The 18,781-nt window shown below is 34.2% G+C and overlaps 3 protein-coding genes across 4 annotated transcripts; all 3 read right to left on the bottom strand.

The window, feature by feature from the left end:
• Positions 1 to 1,000: 1,000 nt before the first annotated feature.
• Positions 1,001 to 3,222, bottom strand: LOC107176820 (protein NUCLEAR FUSION DEFECTIVE 4-like). Of its 2 annotated transcripts, none has more exons than XM_015529779.3 (2): positions 2,629 to 3,222; positions 1,001 to 2,080 (listed from the first exon to the last, which is right to left on the bottom strand). In XM_015529779.3, exons 1-2 carry the CDS (start codon positions 3,124 to 3,126, stop codon positions 1,217 to 1,219), a joined length of 1,362 nt encoding a protein of 453 aa, XP_015385265.2. In that variant the 5' UTR covers positions 3,127 to 3,222; the 3' UTR covers positions 1,001 to 1,216. The 2 variants fall into 2 exon arrangements, with proteins under 2 accessions (XP_015385265.2, XP_015385264.2); XM_015529778.3 differs by having other exon boundaries at positions 1,001 to 2,413; positions 2,629 to 3,221.
• A 363-nt stretch (positions 3,223 to 3,585) lies between these two features.
• Positions 3,586 to 6,267, bottom strand: LOC102625351 (protein NUCLEAR FUSION DEFECTIVE 4-like). The gene is made up of 3 exons (XM_015529777.3): positions 6,128 to 6,267; positions 5,316 to 6,024; positions 3,586 to 4,978 (listed from the first exon to the last, which is right to left on the bottom strand). Exons 2-3 carry the CDS (start codon positions 5,799 to 5,801, stop codon positions 3,791 to 3,793), a joined length of 1,674 nt encoding a protein of 557 aa, XP_015385263.2. The 5' UTR covers positions 5,802 to 6,024; positions 6,128 to 6,267; the 3' UTR covers positions 3,586 to 3,790.
• A 5,663-nt stretch (positions 6,268 to 11,930) lies between these two features.
• LOC102614045 (protein NUCLEAR FUSION DEFECTIVE 4-like) lies at positions 11,931 to 14,116 on the bottom strand. The gene is made up of 2 exons (XM_006476613.4): positions 13,519 to 14,116; positions 11,931 to 13,377 (listed from the first exon to the last, which is right to left on the bottom strand). The coding sequence occupies exons 1-2, from the start codon at positions 14,008 to 14,010 to the stop codon at positions 12,238 to 12,240; spliced, it is 1,632 nt and encodes a 543-aa protein (XP_006476676.2). The 5' UTR covers positions 14,011 to 14,116; the 3' UTR covers positions 11,931 to 12,237.
• Between the last annotated feature and the right edge of the window lie 4,665 nt (positions 14,117 to 18,781).

Raw genomic sequence — 18,781 nt, 5'->3', positions numbered from 1 at the left:
AGCCAGAATTTGGGCCAAGTCTCAATCAGTTGGCAGGCTTGGGCTTGGGCTTTGGGCTTCACATTTATGGACTAAAATACCCCTGCGAGACAATATCAGGGTCTTCTTCTTTTTTATTATTATTATTATTTTTTAATAGGATCAATTGTCTCGTGGGCCGATCAAGGTCTTCTTTTTGAATTAGATAATAACGAATCAGTTCAGTTAACTGTTGGTGCTGATGCATTTAGGATCACTCTTCTCTTAGGATTTTTTTTAATAATTATTTTTAGAAAAGATAAGAAAAGAAAAATCACATACATCAAATAATTTAATTGATGAAGTCGGTAAAAATATTTGGAAAAAGGAATTGAAAAATCTCAAACAGTTTACTATTCTAGAGGTGGGCATGGGTTGAATTAGATCGGGGCTTATGAAAATTAAATCCAATTCATTATTGATTGGATTGAGAATAAATCCATCCAATCTAACAAAACAAACATGTTCAATTAAATCTTTAAATCATTAAATTGGGCTGGATATGTTGATCAAGTTTATTAAAATTAAAAATACAAAAAATTCAAACATAAAAGTAAAAAAAAAATTGGTATTTAAAAATTAGATTCGAATAGTATTTAAAATAAATTTACTCCGTTATAAATTAAATATTGTCCATTATACCCAACCACTATTAATAAGTAACATAATGTTATGTTAGAATATTAATCTAACTTACTTTTAGTGAAAATTTGGATTTGATTTCTGAATTTAAAACCTTAATAATTCAATAATATCGAGTTTAAACAAAGAGAAATTGAAAAGATTCCCTTATATAAAAGAATTCAAAATTAGATTTAGCTATTTAAATTTAATAATTGACATTATATTTTCTATAAATTTTATTACCCTTGAGTTGGGATGGATTATATGAACTCATTAACATGAACCTAATCCAACCTAATCATTAATCATATTGAAAAAAATGCACACACAACCCATATAAATTTAATTGGATTTGCAGTAGGGAGCAGCACCACATCGGATGCATTTTTATACTTTGCCAGGACAACAGCGGATATATACAATATTTTAATTTTGTTGTCTATAATACAGTTTACAAACTTTACATGCCCTTGTCCTTTTAACCAGAGCAGAGGCTTTCATATTCACAATCCAATTCCCTCATAATTTCAGGCTCAGGCACAAAATCATCTTCGTACAAGTGTTTAGAAACATTTTACTCCCTTACTGAATGTAGCAGTCTTCTCAATATGACCTCGTTATAGAACCTTTTTGTCCGTAAAAACAATCCAAAAGCGGCGAGAGAACCACAGAGGGTGGCAGATCCCATGATAAAAAAAGATAACATGAAGCAATGAGTCCCAGTGCATTTGTTCCCTTCCCCTGATGCTTCCCTGTCGTAAATATAACCAACCACTCTCACCGAAAAAATATAAGAGCCAACAGGATTGGCTATGGTAATGGTATTGAATATGGTTCCCATTTGTAGTACACCAAAGATCTCAGAAGCAATTGTGGGCATCAGTGACCATTGGGAGCCATAACAAACACCCACCAAAACTGAACCTGCATACAGAGCACCAGGCAAACCAGATGCAATTATCAAATGACCGATGCTCATTGCTGCAAGAGTGATGACCATGAACAATGGCCTTGCCCATTCTTTAACATGTAGGAAATAGTCCGATACATATCCAGCTCCAAAGCGGCCAAGAAAATTCCAGATGCTCCACAAAGAAATCAAAGAACTTGTTTCAAAGCTTGAGTAACCAAGAGATCCTCCTATCTGGCTGATGTTATTCACAGTAGCAAGTCCTGAGCCCATACCACATGCCATAGCGAAAGACAAAATCCAGAACTCCAAAGTGCAGATTGCTTGCAACAAGTCAAGGTCTCCTCCCCATAATGAAGTCGTTGCATCATTAGTATCTGTCCCTACATCAGGCTCACTAGGCAAACGATGATACCCAACAGGATCTTGTCTCACATGCATCTTCTCAGCATGCATCTCATGGGGATCATCTGTTAGCTCATCCTCTTCACAAAAGCTGGTCTCCGAAGTCCTATCACTGTCGCTTCCCTGCACTCTAATAGCAACATAAAGAGGAGAGGCGAGCAAAAGCAGCAGCAAAATGAGTGTAAGAACACGCACTAAAAATGGGAGAGCAAATATGTGCTCCAATATTATAATAACCATAAGATAAGCAGCAACAATCAAAGCAATCAATGAAAAACTGTTCAGGTGCTTCTTCTCATTCCCTTCGTTTGTGTTGCAGATTCTCACAAACCACATAAGCAACAAAGGGTCTATACTCGCCAAAAGAGCCAGTAGCAGAAGATATGAAGTGGGTTTGTTGTTGAAAAATGTCTGATATACTTGGATCAAAATCGCACCACTTAGACCAACAAATCCCTAGCAAATAAATAGCATAATTACGAACTCACATAAATTCTCCATATCCCATAAATATTAGATTACTTCGTGTTGAATATTGCTAAGTAAAAATTGCTTAAATCTCTAATAAATCTCTCAAAATTTTGAACCTTCCTTTGACAAGTTATCTAAATTATGAAAATTTTCTGATTTGACAAAGTTTACTCAGATAATTAAGGGCTATAAGAAAGCACCTTCATAATGCCAACGGCAGTGCCACTGTAAGTAGGAAAATTACGCACGGAAGTGACAACATCAGCCGTGTTGAAAAAAGTCATCCCGTGAGCCGCAAACAACATAAACAAGCACATAACTGGAACCGGCGGCCTTGGAATTAACCCCACAACGGAGGCCCACATCAAGAAGTAACCCGCGAAGCACTGAATCGCTCCCACCAAGAGGACTACCCATGGCCCCAATAAACGGGTCAGTCGTTGTTGCCGTGGGTGATGGGAGGAATGATCCGATGTGGAGTAGGTGTAGAGGACGCCGGAGAGAGTGCCGGTGTTGGCGCCGATGTCCTTGAAGACGGACACGGTGTCGAGCGTTGTTTGGTCGTAGTGTTGGGTGGTTTTAAGAGCGGGAGAGTAGATGGAGAAGGTGTAGAGGGAGCCGCTGGTGCACTGAATCCAGATGCTGGCTACGGTTGAGACCCATCTCGTGTTTAGCCTCAACTGCTTCAGTCTCTCCATTTTCTTTTTCTTGCGTTGCTTTCATCGATTCTGTTCAGTTCAGGTGAGTTTTTTAGTATACTCTCCTCGGGTTTTAGCTGCCACGTGTCTTTTCCATTTTGATTTGTAATTGTTAAACGCGCACAGTCTCTGTTAATATAATAATAGTGTTACAAGTAATAATAAAGCTATAAATACTTGTATAAATATATTTCATATAAATTGATGTATCATTAATTTATTAGTTGAATTAAATATCTCTTTAATCATATAATTTATTTTTATTATTTTATATTTTCATTCCATCAATAAATTAATACCACATAATTTATACAAAATAAATTTATACAAGAATTTATAACTATATTATTACTCATACTACTACTGCTACTACTCGGTCTTGAATCAACATTTGTCTAACCTCCTCACTGTGTCAGATGAGATATCTCACCACTTGAAATACGAAATTCAACGAGTAAATGGTGAAAAAGTATAAAATGCCAATAAAATATTGATTTTCTTTACAAAAAGACATGGTACATCTTTTTTTCTCCTCGAGAAAACAGAGAAACCAATTACTCAATGATAATTAGACATATATGATAATACAAATGGACCAAGGAAAATGGATATCGACCGCATGTCTGCCTGAACATGAAGCTCTTGTAGTCACTTCTCATGTTCTTTAAGAATGCCCCAACCTCCTGAGAACAACCTGTTTATAGAACCTCCTTGTCCGAATGAACAACAAGAAGGCAACAAGACACCCAACAAAAGCAACAGACGCCATGATCAGAAATGATAACATGAAGCAGTGAGTGCCATTGCAGGAATTACCTTCACCACTTGCAACGTTGTCGTAAATATACCCAATAATTCTTACAGAGCATACGTAAGATCCAACGGGACTAGCAATGGCAATGGTGTTAAAAATAGTTCCCATGTGCCTGACTCCAAATATCTCATAAGTAATAGTAGGCATTAACGACCACTGGCAACCATAACAAACACCCACTATAATTGAACCCACATACAAATTTCCCGGAAAACCAGAAGCAACAACAATATGACCAACAGACATTGTTGCTAGAGTAATGGCAATGAACGATGGCCTTTCCCAGCCCATTCTATGTAGGACTATATCTGAGACGTACCCTCCTCCAAAACGGCCAAGAAAGTTCCATATACTCCACAAAGAGACCAGGGAATTGATTGCACTGGTAGGGTAGCCAAGAGATTCCCCTATTTGACTGATATTATTTACAGTGGCAAGCCCAGAACCCATTCCACATAACATGGCAACAAACAGCAGCCAAAAGTTTAGAGTACATACTGATTGCAAAATATTCATATCCTCTTCATCCTTCAATTTTTTGTCATCAAATTCGGCTTTCACTTGACTTTCCTCACCAGGCAGCTCATGATATGCTACAGAATCTTGTGAGGCAGAGAATTTAGTAGATGTCGTTGTCTCAGGGCAGTCCACTAACGGACTCCTCTGAGTGGCAAATGTTGGCGATAACCTAGTTGTATCCTCCCTCTGGGCTTTGATTGCAATTCCAAGAGGTGAGGAAAGTAGAAATAGTAGAAACAAGAATGTAATGATTCGTGCCCATAATGGAAAAGTGAAGATGTTCTCCAAAATTATAATGATCATGAGATAGGCTGCAATGGTCAAAGCAACGGCAGAAAAAGCATTCAAGTGCTTCTTGTCATCAGCTGAATTCGTTCCATGGATTCTTACCAGAGACATGAACAAAAGAGACGCAAAAGTTGGCAGCAGTGCAAGAATCAGAAGGTAAGTGCTTGGACGGCCCTTCCATATAGTGTCATAAGCTTGGATTAATGCTGCCCCACCTAGACCAAGAAAGCCCTGGACAGTGGACAATGGGAGAAAAAAAAAAAAAGGTATTCTGTTGTATTCCAAAAAATAAACCATTGCTGCGTTACTTACAAGCTAGTAAATTGAAAGTTGCGAAAATGTAAGTCTTTCCTAGATCTAAGTAAGCTAGCGGATATGATCTAAAAATTCACAATTCCTTAGGAGCACTGGAAGTATTACTACAAGTCCTTTTTTTTCATTTTGAGTCCAGAATCTTGTCTTCTCGTGTGTAAATGTTAAATAAGCTACTGATTTACATATAACTGAATTCATTTTGAGTCTAGAATCTCAATCAAAGCAAGAAACAAAAATGTGAACTAGTGCATACCTTCATGATGCCAACAATGGTCCCGCCATAATCACCGAAGTTCATCACACCAGTCACAACATTCCCCGTGTTAAAGAATGTCTGCGAATGAGCCGCCAGGAACATGAACAAGCACATCAACGGAACCGGCGGACTGTGAATCAGCCCCACAACGGAGGCCCACATCAAGAAGTAACCCGCAAAGCAAAGGATAGCACCGGTCAAGTGGACCACCCATGGACCGCGAAGAAAGCTGAAACGGGTACGGTGGTGGTGGTTGAGCGTCGCGAAAGAGTACAGAAGGCCGGATAGGACACCGACGTTGGCACCTATGTCTTTGAAGACTGACACGGTGTCAAGCGTGGATTGGTCGTAATTTTGAGAGGACTTGAGGGTGGATGAGTAGATGCCGAAGGTGTACGTGGCACCGCTGCAGCACTGGATCCATATGCTCGCCACCGTCGCTATCCACTTTGATTTCAAGTTTAGTCGTCTCTCACTCTCCATGTCCCTCCCGCAAACTCTGTTCGGTTCTCTTCGCAGCTGCTCTCCCAGTCCTCCTATATATCCTTTTGTGCAACTTTTTTATTACAAGAATTCGTGATCTATTTTTCTTCTTTGAATTTTACAGTAATTCATAACAATAACAAAAATGCAGTTGTAATTTTTTTACATTTACGTCATAAAAAAAGAAAAAGAAAGAAAAGAAATCTAAAATCTACAAAATCACCTGTTTCCACAAAAACGGAGCTTCAGATAATAAAAAAAAAAAATTTATTTCTTGTTCTTTCAGCTGAAAAAAAAGAAAAAAGTCAAAGAAATATACAGAATACCTTATCGTCGGCCATGCGAAGATTTGGAGAAAAATCGGAGTGAAGAAAGAAAGAGAGAGAGTGTGGAAGAGAAAATTACGAGGATGGGATTTGAATTTGGACCATAAAAATACGTAGGCGTATTGTATACGCTAAATGATAATTAAATAAATATGAAGGGTTATTTTTAGAGACCTCCTCTGAGGTTTGGTGTATTGACAGTCTGATAGAAAGTATTCACGTAATTACAGCGACCTCCCCTGACGTTACTACATGGTTAACTTGACTGTTAGTGGACTGACGAAAAGCCAAAAATGCCCTAGGCCTCAAAAATGCTTTGGCAGTTAATAATTTCTTTAATGATAATAACTACAGTTTGGCGTTAAACATCACACTAAAACCCTAAAAAGTCTAAACTGACCATTTAAAACAAATCATTGATATTACATAATATTAAAAAAAAGAGAAAAATATAAATTGACAAAATCAACAAAGCTATCAATGTAGTAAATATTTACAGCAACAGTGGTTGTAAATACAGCCATTGTCAAGTTAAAATCACCATTACAACCATTGCTTCTTTAACTTTCATCTCACAATTTCTTCCTTCATCATTCAACATCTCAAAAGCTCAATAATTAGTAAGCTGCTTCAATAAAACAATAAATAAACCATAATTCACTTTTCAATGCATTCAAAATACACAACCAATATTCCTTAGCCATTTAAATTGAAGCCAAAGAAGAAAAGAAAAGAAAAAAAAAATCTTCCTTTGTTATTCCAAGTTTCACACCACTAGCCATATGAAGAAGGCAGACTAAAGCGTAAGAAAATGCTACTGCCACAGCAAAAGTCTAGACCAATTGGGTAATGATACCTGCCATGCCAATTTCAAGGCAAGCAAAAATCAATTATCATCCCCATACAAAAATACCAGCAAACCTACCTTTTGAATTTAAATAATAAGTAAATAAATCAAAGATTTCAACTCATTTAAGTTTGAAATCAATTAAAATAGCCAAAAAGAAAAAATTCTTTTTCGTCCAACATAACTTATCCAGCAATTTCTTCAACACATATTTTCATTCTTAATCATCACAACAATTAAAAAAGAAAAACAATGAGCCCAGGTGACTGATCTTCCCATAATGTACTCCTACCAGCAACCGAAGTCGAGCATACATACGACGATCTTCGTGCGTGAATAGTCGGGAGGAAAGAAAGGGTGGTAAATGATAATGAAAAAGATGCGATCGAGGTTGCGGTAGAAATTTCGACTCTCCGATTAGACCCAAAGCTTGTTCAAAAGGGTCTCATTTTCCTCCGTTGAGATCAAATCCCTACCGACGAGTTGCCAACAACTAACAAGGGTCACTACGAATAGCTAACAACTGCTTTGCTACTACTGGCTCACTCTGAACGAGATTCCGATCCCCTGTCTCGTGAGCAAAGCCTTCGATTCCTTCACGTAGGCCGGGACGGATTGGTTCAAAAGCTTCTCCAGAGCTTTTCAACCTTGAAAATGGTTGTGGGTTTCGTTTAATGAGAGAGAAAATAGTGTTTTGGTTCTTTGATTTTTTTTAATTTATGAAATTACTAATTTACCCTCATATACTAACATATACGAAAACGTGTACTAACGTTAGGGGAAGTTTCTGTAATTACACAAATACTTTCTATTAGACTGTCAATACACTAAAGCTCAAGGAAAGTCCTTAAAAATAACCCTAAATATGAAGTTTGTTGGAGTGTTTTGACCGGCCGAACAAACCCCAATAATGCCATATCCAGCTAAGGGAGCAGGCTAAGGTGCTTACCTTATCCGGATCTTGCACTGTATTAAAATTGGAGAAAACTATTATGTCGTAGGGTGTAGTAATATAATAATATTACAGTATTGTGGATAACTTCTTCCAACTTTAATAAAATCAAAAATCTTAAATTAGATAATTTTTATCCTATTCAAATTTACATAATCGTCAGTTGCCATAGTGAAACTGAACCAACTTCCATGTATTCACATTTTCTAATTTAAGAGAAGCGCAGACATGTACCAAAGATGGCTTGGATGTAGTATCATTGACAGTAAACTCAGCAATAATGGTATGATACGGACGCAGTCGTACTCCACCATCAGCACCAATATTTGCGCCACATGGGCATTCCATGCACATCTCCCAGAACGTCCCGACTGTCTCATTTTATCACGGTTGAATGACAAAAAGAAACGACCATTTTTCACAAAGATCGGATGAGATGCCATACCCATTACACCGAGCTCAGTATCAAAGGCCACCTCATCAAGTCTAAAAATGGATTGGATTCAACAATCCCCAGAAGGCCAGAATCCCATTAGATCCTTCGTCAGGAACATTTGCCAACCGTACACTGCCTTGCTGATTTGGTTTCTCCAAAAACGTGGAGCTGCAAGGAACAGACACACGACTACGGCGGAATGGCCGCTTTGCAATTAAGTCAGCAGCAAATTGATCACGTGTCCGCATGTGGCGTATACAAAAAGGAAAACGCATCTCAGCGAGAATGCTGCGAGAATGCCGAGAGAAACGGCATTCAGTAATGCCGTTTCTCTCGGCCCCACCCTCCACCACGTGAACTTTGGCCCCTTTTGTTTTTTCTTGCTACTTTTGCTTTTTCCACGCTTTTGACTCTTTCTTCCCCACATTTGATTCTAGCTGTCGAAAAGCACTAATTGAGTTGAGATTTTTCTCTCATTTCACAAGTAGAGAGAATTAGGGATGATAAATATCTAATTATGGATAGATAATATATATCTAAATATAAATTTATAATTATTTATAATGAATATATTTATATTTAGTATTTAATATTGATATGGATATGAATTTTATCCATATAACTATAGAGATCCATGAATATTTTATTTTTATTATATAAAAATAATAATATAAAATAGTTAAAATTTTAATATTAAATTTAGTTATTAAACTATTTATATTAGTAATAATATATATATATATATATATATATATAAAATAAAATGGCGGTCCGGTGGTCGGTGGTGGCAATCCGGCAACTTTTTGGTGAATTCCGGCGGAGGTCCGGCGACCTTCCGGCGAAGCAGACGGTGGTCTGGTGAAATCCGGTGGTGGTCCGGCGACTTTCCGGTGGATGTCTATTTATAATATTAAATTAATAAAATAAAATAATAATTATTAATAATATTAAATAAGTTAAAAAATTAAAGGATAATTTTAAAAACTTTAGTTTTTAATATAAGAGGAATTTAAAATTTTCACTAGTTAATATAATATTTTTACAATTTTTTATTTATTATATTTTTATTTATTATTTTATAAAATTAAAATTTTTTAAATTTATGTTGGATTAAACGAATATCCATTAGATAAAAATAATTATCCATATCCATCTGAATATAATTTTAAAATATCAATTTCAATGAGATTCTCCTTGACAAAGAATAGACGGTGAGAAAGGAAAACGGCAGGAGTATTTTTCTCATTCACGTGAAAGGATTGAGTTGGGGGTTTTTTTTTCTCCTTTTAGAAGCAGGAAAACGGCATTAGCAGCCTAGCAAGAGTAGTTTATCACCAGCTTGAAGTAAAACACCCAGCTGGTAAAGATTGATTTTTTTTATTTATTCTATTATTTTTTGTTATATGATAATGAAATTTTGATTTAGAAATTTTGATTTAGAAATTTTGATTTAGAAGTTTGATTTAGAAATCAAATAATGATAAATTTGATTTAGAAAATTTTAATTTTAATTTTGTGTTGGATTTATAATTTCTTTTAATATAAATGTTGTGTTTGATTTAGAAATTTTTTTATTTAAAAGTTTTTTTAATTTAAATGATGGGTGGGATTTAGAAATTTTTAATTTAAATTTTGTTTCGATTTAGAATTTTTTTAATTTTAATTTTGTATTCAATTTATTATTTTTTAATTTTAATTTTTAGAATATGATGGATTAAATTATTGGTGGATCAAAATTTTGTAAAAATTTATAATAATTTATTCTTAATACGAATATTAAATATTTTGTATACTTATATTTTTTAATTTCTAAAATCTCATGTTTTAATTTTTTATATATTACAGCAACCACTTCCGTCATATGTTTTACAACCACATTATCATTCTCATTCGATGACGTACAAAGGAACTGGAAGTGGAAGTTTCCAACATTTGCTACATCAACAACGTAACAAAGACAACAATGAATGTGATTAATGTTTGACTTATATTTTGTTCGAACAAGTTTTTCTAGCATTTCACTTATATTTGGCTAAACCAAACTAATTACAGTGATGAACATGTAATTGCACAATTGTATTTTCAACGATGAACATGTATTTTCACAAGTAATTACAATCAAAAATTTATACCCAGCCAGTAATTCTCACAAAATAATTACCAAGTGTAATGCATATACCAACCCAACATAGCTTGTTGTGACCGACAAACTTTCTGCTTTTATGGCTGCTATGCGATATGTGATTGGTTAAAAAGTGAAGTACGTGTGGACACCGATGCTTTTAACTAAGGGAGCCCCTATGTTACAATTAATGTAACATACACACTCAACAACAACCACACAAATGATGGACCCACACAATTTGTGTGGTTGTTGTTGAATGTGTATGTTACATTAATTGTAACATAGCATTTGCCTTTAACTAATTATTCTTTTGTACCCCCTCAGCCACCAATTTAAATTTTAGAAAGAGAGTTTAGTCAGCGATTTGTAGATAAATCACTATTGAATACAAATTAATTTAATTAATGTAGTTGTTTATAATGAAATTGTTTGAAGGTAGAAATATGAAGATTTATAAGACAAGTTCTAGCTCACACATATAATATTTATTAGAGAGAAATGACTTTGTAACAACCTGAATATGTTGATGTCTAAGTTATTTATGAAACTGTCAACCACTATTTGGTCTATAGCAGTTTTACTCTTGAGGTCAAGCATTCAAATCTTTCCATATTAGGATGATCTTTAGATGAATTATATCAATGAATATGCTAAGTCTCCGATAAATTTATGGGTTAGTCTTCAAATTGACTATATAAAGAATTATATTACACACACGCATATATATACATAACTTATTAAAATTTATGTTTGCGCTAGTTAGTGAATAGCGGTGATATAAAAGTATTGGTGTTCGAACTCAGCTCAAATGGATTCTAAAAGAACTTATGTGATCTTGTTAATTTCTTTATTTATAATACAAAATAAAATAAAAAACTAAGACAGAAGAGTAAAATCTTTCACTCATTTACTAGAGGAAAATAAGGAAAACAAAAGAATTTTCATTTTTTAATTTTATTTATTAAAAGTGAAAGATGAATCTTGCATTTTCAAAAATGTTTTTAAATTTTATTTGTCGAACGTATATTTGTGTTTTTAAAGAGAATTGGTATTTAAACCAACTTACATGGATCTGAGGATGGTCACATAATAAACTTTTTCTTGATTAATCACAAAAGAGATGTTGATTTCTTTACATACAAATAATGTACATAAATTACTCTTTTGACAAGCTATACCTTGATCCAAAAATCAATTACTCCACGATATATTTAATACATGCTTCTAAATGTTTGACACCCGCATCATACCACAATCCACAATACAAGAAGGATAAAATGGGATTGTTTTACAACAGAAACTTCGTATGAATAACTCCTTTTGACAACACATTGAGCTAAGAAATCAACCACTCAAGTCATATTTAGGATTAAGGTGTTGTAATTTTTAAACTACAGTTGCTATGAATAAAAAACTGTAATTATAAAATAAAAGTTAATAATATAAATTTTAAATAATAATTTTGATAAAATTATTAAACATATAATAATTTTTTTATTATATAAGTGAAAAATTATATTAAAATAACTTTCAAATAACAGCAGCTAGTGTTTACCAAACACTTTAGTGTGTCGCTTAAACGTTACAGTTGTGCAACCTCAATCCCAAACGCACCCTCACTCCAAGATATAAAGATAAAAGAATGATACTTAAAAATGGTGCTCCGGCATCATACCACAACTGTGAAAAGGAAAAATGGGATTGAGATGTTTACCGCCTGTACGTGTAGCTTTACTGGTTATGTTGCTTCTCAGGTTGTTGAAGAATGCTGCAATCTTCTAATAACAACCTGGTTATAGAACCTCCTTGTCCGAAGGAACAACAGAAAGGCAACAAGACTTCCGAAGAAAGCAACAAATGCCATGATCATAAAAGACAACATGAAGCAATGAGTGCCATAGCAAGTGTGATCTTCACCGCTAGCTACCCTGTCGTAAATACGCCCAATGATTCTCACAGAGCATATGTAAGATCCAACAGGACATGCTATACTAATGGTGTTGAAAATAGTTCCCATATGTCTCACACCAAAGATTTCAGAAGTGATTGTCGGCATCAGTGACCACTGGGAACCATAACAAACACCAACTATCATTGTACCCACAAACAAGTTTCCTGGAAAGCCAGAAGCAATAGCTATATGACCAATTGACATTGCTACTAGAGTAATCACCATGAATATAGGCCTTGCCCAGCCAAGTTTGTGCAAGAACACATCTGACCCATACCCTGCTCCAAAACGACCAAAAAAATTCCATATACTCCACAGGGAGATCAGAGAATTTATTTCAGTGGTACTGTAGTGGAGAGATTCTCCTACTTGAGCGATATTGTTCATTGTGGCAATCCCTGAGCCCATTCCGCATAACGTAGCAATGCACAAGAACCAGAAGTTTCCAGTGCACATTGCTTGCAAAAGATTCATATCCTCTTCATCCTTCAATATTTTGTCATCAAAAGCAGCCGTTACTTTACTTTCATCATCAGCCAGCTCATGATATGCCAAGGGATCTTGTTGTGGTGTAGAGAGTTTAGGTGATGTCATTGCATCCTCCCGATCGGCTGTGATTGCAACTCTAAGAGGTGATGCAAGTAGAAGCAGCAGAATTATAAATGTAATGATGCGTGCCCATAATGGAAATGTTAACAAATTTTCCATAACGGTAATGACCATGAAATAGGCAGCCAGTGTCATAGCAACTGCAGAGAAAGCATTCAGGTGCTTCTTGTCATCAACTGAGTTTGTTCCGTAGATTCTTACATGACTCATGAACAAAAGAGACACAAGAGTTGGAAGCAATGCAAGAACCAGAATGAAAGTGCTCGGATTGCCGTTGCACACAGTTTTGTACACTTGGGTTAGCACTGCTCCGCTTAAACCAACAAAGCCCTGAAACAGAAACAAATTAAAAATTTTAAATTCTTTAAAATGGCATAGTACACTGTGTTCAGAAGATTAATTCATTGGAAAGAAAAAAAAAAGTTCTGTCTCGCTGTTTCATTCATTTTTTTTCCCAAACAAACTGCATACCTTCAAGATACCCACAATGGTCCCGCTATAATGACCAAAGTTCATGACGCCAGTGACAATATTACCCGTGTTAAAGAAATTCTGTGCATGAGCCGCCGTGAAAATGAACAAACACATCAAAGGCACCGGTACTGGCCTCGGAAGCAGCCCCACAACAGAGGCCCATACTAAGAAGTACCCAGTAAAGCAGAGGATAGCACCCGTGAAGTGGACCACCCATGGCCCGCGAAGAAACCGGGTACGGGTCTGATGATGATGATGATTAAGCGTGACGTAGGAGAAGAGGAGGCCCGATAAAATACCGGCGCTGCCGCCCATGTCTTTGAAGACAGCCACTCTCTCAAGCGTTGATTGGTCGTAGTTTTGAGTTGACTTGAGGGTGGATGAATAGATGCTGAAGGTGTACGTTGTGCCGACGCTGCACTGAATCCATATGCTCGCCACAGTAGCAATCCATTTTGAGTTTGTGCTTAACCTCTCCTCCATCCGCATCGCCGTGTCTCTCCTCACAGTCTCTGATCTCTTTTGCGCAGGAAAGCAGAGGGCTGTCTCTAATAATTGTTGAAAAATGATTTTATATGTTTTTAAGTATCAGTATTTTATCAGACCAATCATACATCTTTTTTTTTTTTTTGAGAAGGACCAATCATACATCTTATAAGAAAGAAAAAAATGACATTTCTTTATTTTATTCGGCTTTGTAATATTTTGTATTTTTAATACTTATTTTGAATTTAAAAGGCCGAATAATTCACTTAATTATTAGCGTACTGCATTATATTAACAATCCTTTTAATCATTATAAGTTTATACATTAAAATTTTGTGGCAAAAAAAATAAAAATAAAAATCAATATATATTTCATTGCACATTTGCGTACAATGATTTTGTCTTTTTTCTTTTAAAAAATATAATAAATATTTCATTGACCACCATAATTTTGTGAAATTATATTGCAAAAATAAACTTTATTTTAAAAATCATGGTTTAATTTCACTTACATATGAGATACATTTAACTTAAACAATCTATTTTATATTAAATAAAAATATTATCACTTTTCCACTTAACGTTCTCCTCTGACATGTCATTTTACTACTAAAATTTTCTAACAATTAATTTTCTTACTTAATGTTTCGATTTTTATCATTTCTTTTATCAATGGGACCATGAAATCCATATTGTTGCAATAATATTAACTAAACTAATTTCTGCATTATTTAATATAATAACATAATCTACAGGTCGGCTTAGCAATATTTAAGATTTTAAGAATAATCGATTTGCGTTTAAATTGTCACCATTTTTTTTCCCATATATATCATGTCCCAAATAAGTTGGATGCTCTTATTTAATCAAAGTTGTTTATTAATACTGTTGCTTACGATGATTGTACCAATGTGATATAAAGCAAACGTGTTATAGACCGTTTGGTATCAAATATATAATCTCCAGTTTATTTCTTCTATCATTTCTAGGTAGTTTGTTATCAATATATAACCTTAAATGCATGTCATATAATGTGCTAGCTGGTTTTTGTTTTTGAGGATGTGTCTTTTTTTTCTTTTTTCTTTTTTTTTTTTTGGTTTCTTGATAAAAATAATAGTAAATTGAAATTTTTTAAAATAAAAATGATATAAAAATAATTAATTTATGAGCTCGGAAATTAACCCTTAATAAAACTTGACAAAAAATTGATAAAAATTTTATTCAAAATGGTTTTGTTTTGAATATTTAAAAAAAAAAATCGCTGTTTTCTCATGGTTTATTATGGGGGAGCCCCTATGTTACAATTAATGTAACATACACACTCAATAACAACCACATAATTTATGTGGTTGTTGTTGAGTGTGTACGTTACATAACGTAGCATTTGTCTTATTACGGACATCAGTGCTCCACTAACACTGACAGAGGGACCCTACCACAAAATAATGGTGGCGTTTTCAATGAGTAAACATGGTCCACTAAGTCATCAAATTCCAAACGAACACGGATCCAATCGTCGCTTAGCTTGTGCTGCTATGGCCCATGAAGTGCTTTTCTTTTTTTCGGACCCACTTATTAATATATATTTTTTTAAGTTTGTTTGATTAAAAAAAAATAGTGTTTTTGCTCTCAAAAAGCTATATAACTAATTTTAGTAATTCCAACACGCCTTTATATATAAACCCCAACAACTTGGTTTGTTGGACCACACACATTGCTTTGGCGGTGGAGGACCACGCAGACGTGCTTCTTGGTCCACTCATAATTTATTTTCAATTTGCAATGTTGTAATTTTCAACAAATTATGATTTTCTTTGATTTAATGATGATATGCCTCGTTGTCATGTGTTGCTTTTGTTCTTGTCCCCTTCTGTTGCTGGAAATGGAATTCTATGTCATGTTAGTTGGTTGAATTGTTTCATTTGTTAGTTGATATGTATACCATTGTTATTTTATATTTGATATTCTTTTTTTTATATGTCCATTGTTTGTTTTTTATGCAATAATAATATATATCATTTGTCTAGAATAGAATCTACTATACAAAAACCAAAAGGAAAAAAAAAACTAAGGACAGATTAAGATGATGTCACAATTGTTTTTTTTTTTAAAAAAAAAGATATATGTCAAAGAAACATTAGTTGGGAATAGACCAAATTGTCATGAGATGATTACTTGGCACAACAATTTGTAGGGCACTTAACTTCTAACACTAAAGTTGCTAAATAAATCTATCGAACTTCTCATGCTAGTTAAGCAAACATACTTGCGAGAAAACTAGAGAGAAGAAAGAGCAATGTAATCAAAGAGAATTTCATTACTCGAAAGAAAGAATACGAGAGAACTTTACAAGTATGCTTGAATTGTTTGTGCTTGGTGTAGTATGCGTTATACAAAATGACAAGTGACATGCACTATTTATAGGGAGGCTTGCCTAGGTCTAAAGCTTTTCATGCTACCTGAGCAACTTGCGCAACTTACCTAAAAGCATCTACTAAGTTTTAGAGAAGTCTAGCTATACAAAAATGTAAAATTATCTAGATAATTACAAGTGTAGAGTGGTGTAGAGAATTCTACTTCTTCATTTTGCCTTGCAGATTTAGGCTTAATCTTGGATTGTTCGCTATTAAACGCACCACAACTTGCTAATGTATGAGGCAACCCACTACTAAGTGTACCCTGCTACTCAGTATATCTACCTTTAGGTAGTCCTTTACTGAGCGCACCTTGGTATGCCAATTTAGCCTCCTTTAGTGGTAAATAATTAAAAAAAGTTTTTTAACGTATCGAATCCTTTTAATTATTTTACTTGAAATATGTTAAAAAACCCTTTTTTAATTATTTAATCATTTTAATTTAATAAATTTAAATCAAAAAATTATATTTGACATTAATAAGTAAGATTAATTCAAAATTGCATTAAATATATAACATTATATTGCATTAAAATATTAATGTAATTTGTATTATATTATCTTTTATAGCTACTAGACAATATATAAAAATGAATTATAGTATATTATAATATAATATTAGGTAATAATATTATAATATTATAATATTTGATGATTAGTATCTTATTCAATTATTTTTATAATATAAAAATTAATACATAAAAGTAATTATTTAATAACTAAATTAAAAAATTCACAATATAACATTAAAATATTAACGAGTTTAGATAATATTAATCTCATTTTAATATTAAACATGAAATAATACTATAAAATAATATTATATATAATATAGTTTATACGACATCAGACATGATATTGTAATATGACTTAATGCAATACGGAATAATCCAATACAATTTACACAATATTGGGTGCGTTTGGGAGTGATGTGTTGCAACTAAACTTTGGTTTGGTAACACCTTGCAGTTGAGTTTTGGTAGCTCAATATTCAGTTTTCTTAGCCCTACTTCACAGTTATAACTTTTACTTCATAACAGCTGCAACTTAAAAAGAAATTATAGTGTGTTCTAGATTTCATGGGATAATAACCTTAAAGTAATCATCCTTAGAGTTCATGTATGGTGAATTGTCTCAATTTAATTCACCAACGAGGGAGTTGATTTTCAATCATTCGTCAATTATCTAGTGTTAAGCTCTTTTGATATTTTCATTTGAACCAACATATCAAAAACTTGGTCAACCCTTCTAAAAAAAATAACACCGATATTTACCCTGGATCAAACCCGAAACTTTAGAAAATGATGTCGTTTTGAGAATTAATTTTTTTAATTAAAAAATGCTATTTGCATGCACCGAGGACTTAACTTCTGCTTTCTCTTTTCATTTTTGTTTCCTCTTTCTTCTCAACTACAAACCCCCTTAATTGTTTCTTCAACTAGCAAAAACAGACTACACCATGAGCAATTTATGAAAAAAAAAAGTAAGAAGGTAAAGTTCAAACTTTCAATTACACATTTATGAAAAGGAAAAAAACACTTGCACATTCATAATCTTCAAATTTTGCCATCCTCTTATTCACGACATTACACTTTGTTGTTCAACACAAGTGTCAAAAGAAAACAATTCAAAAAGAAAAATCACTTGCAGCAACTACCAAAAATATAAATAAACAAGTAAAAGTCTCTTAATTTGCTTCTCACACTAGCAAAATCGTAGCAGAAGCTTATGCAAAGCTTTTGGCTCAGTAACTTATTAAAAAAAAAACAGAGAATTCAAAATATCTCAGCTTGCAAGCAAATTAAAAATAAACTTTCGCAACCAAATCTACTCTCTGAATGTTAAAGAGCTCAATCTCGTTGTCGTGTGATAGTTGTGGGAGTCGTGCTTTGTGTGGAGCTGTGGCTGTAAGTTATGGATTGTGAATGGTAATTTCAGGCGCAGATTGTGGATTGCGATTTGCGAATGGCTGTGGCTGTGGCTGGAGCTCGATCGACGAAAGAAAGGAAATGAGAAATATTTGGCTATGGCTGGAGCTCCATGGACGAAGGAAATGAGAAGTATTTGGCAAGGAAAACGGTGTCGTTTCTGACTTTAGTAAAACGGTGCATTTCATTTTTGGGATTTGAACCGGGATAAATATTATTTTCCAAAAAAAAAATGTCACCCAAACGATGAGGAAAGGTCCACGTGGATAAGGGAACGAGCAGGCAACAAGAGAGCACGTGGCATCCCAGGTTGAACACACGCGGGAGTAGCGACCCGAGAAATCACAAAAAGAAAGGATTTCAAGCAGTTGACTCACACGTGATTACAAGATACGGGCGGCGTGGTCTAGGCCCTAAATCACACATCTTAAA

This window comes from Citrus sinensis, chromosome 3 (genome assembly GCF_022201045.2).
Source record: "Citrus sinensis cultivar Valencia sweet orange chromosome 3, DVS_A1.0, whole genome shotgun sequence".
In the NCBI taxonomy this organism is placed as follows: domain Eukaryota; kingdom Viridiplantae; phylum Streptophyta; class Magnoliopsida; order Sapindales; family Rutaceae; genus Citrus; species Citrus sinensis.
The sequence above is the reverse complement of the archived record's forward strand: the minus strand, read 5'-3'. Positions and strand labels throughout refer to the sequence as shown.

Excerpts from the sequence above, each read along its gene's own strand:
- LOC107176820 (XM_015529778.3), bottom strand. The coding sequence starts at position 3,126 with ATGGAGAGACTGAAGCAGTTGAGGCTAAACACGAGATGGGTCTCAACC. Across the intron at positions 2,414-2,628 it reads CTGCCGTTGGCATTATGAAG|GGATTTGTTGGTCTAAGTGG; the intron begins GTGCTTTCTTAT and ends TTTATTTGCTAG.
- LOC102625351 (XM_015529777.3), bottom strand. The coding sequence starts at position 5,801 with ATGGAGAGTGAGAGACGACTAAACTTGAAATCAAAGTGGATAGCGACG. Across the intron at positions 4,979-5,315 it reads CCATTGTTGGCATCATGAAG|GGCTTTCTTGGTCTAGGTGG; the intron begins GTATGCACTAGT and ends TCCACTGTCCAG.
- LOC102614045 (XM_006476613.4), bottom strand. The coding sequence starts at position 14,010 with ATGCGGATGGAGGAGAGGTTAAGCACAAACTCAAAATGGATTGCTACT. Across the intron at positions 13,378-13,518 it reads CCATTGTGGGTATCTTGAAG|GGCTTTGTTGGTTTAAGCGG; the intron begins GTATGCAGTTTG and ends TTTCTGTTTCAG.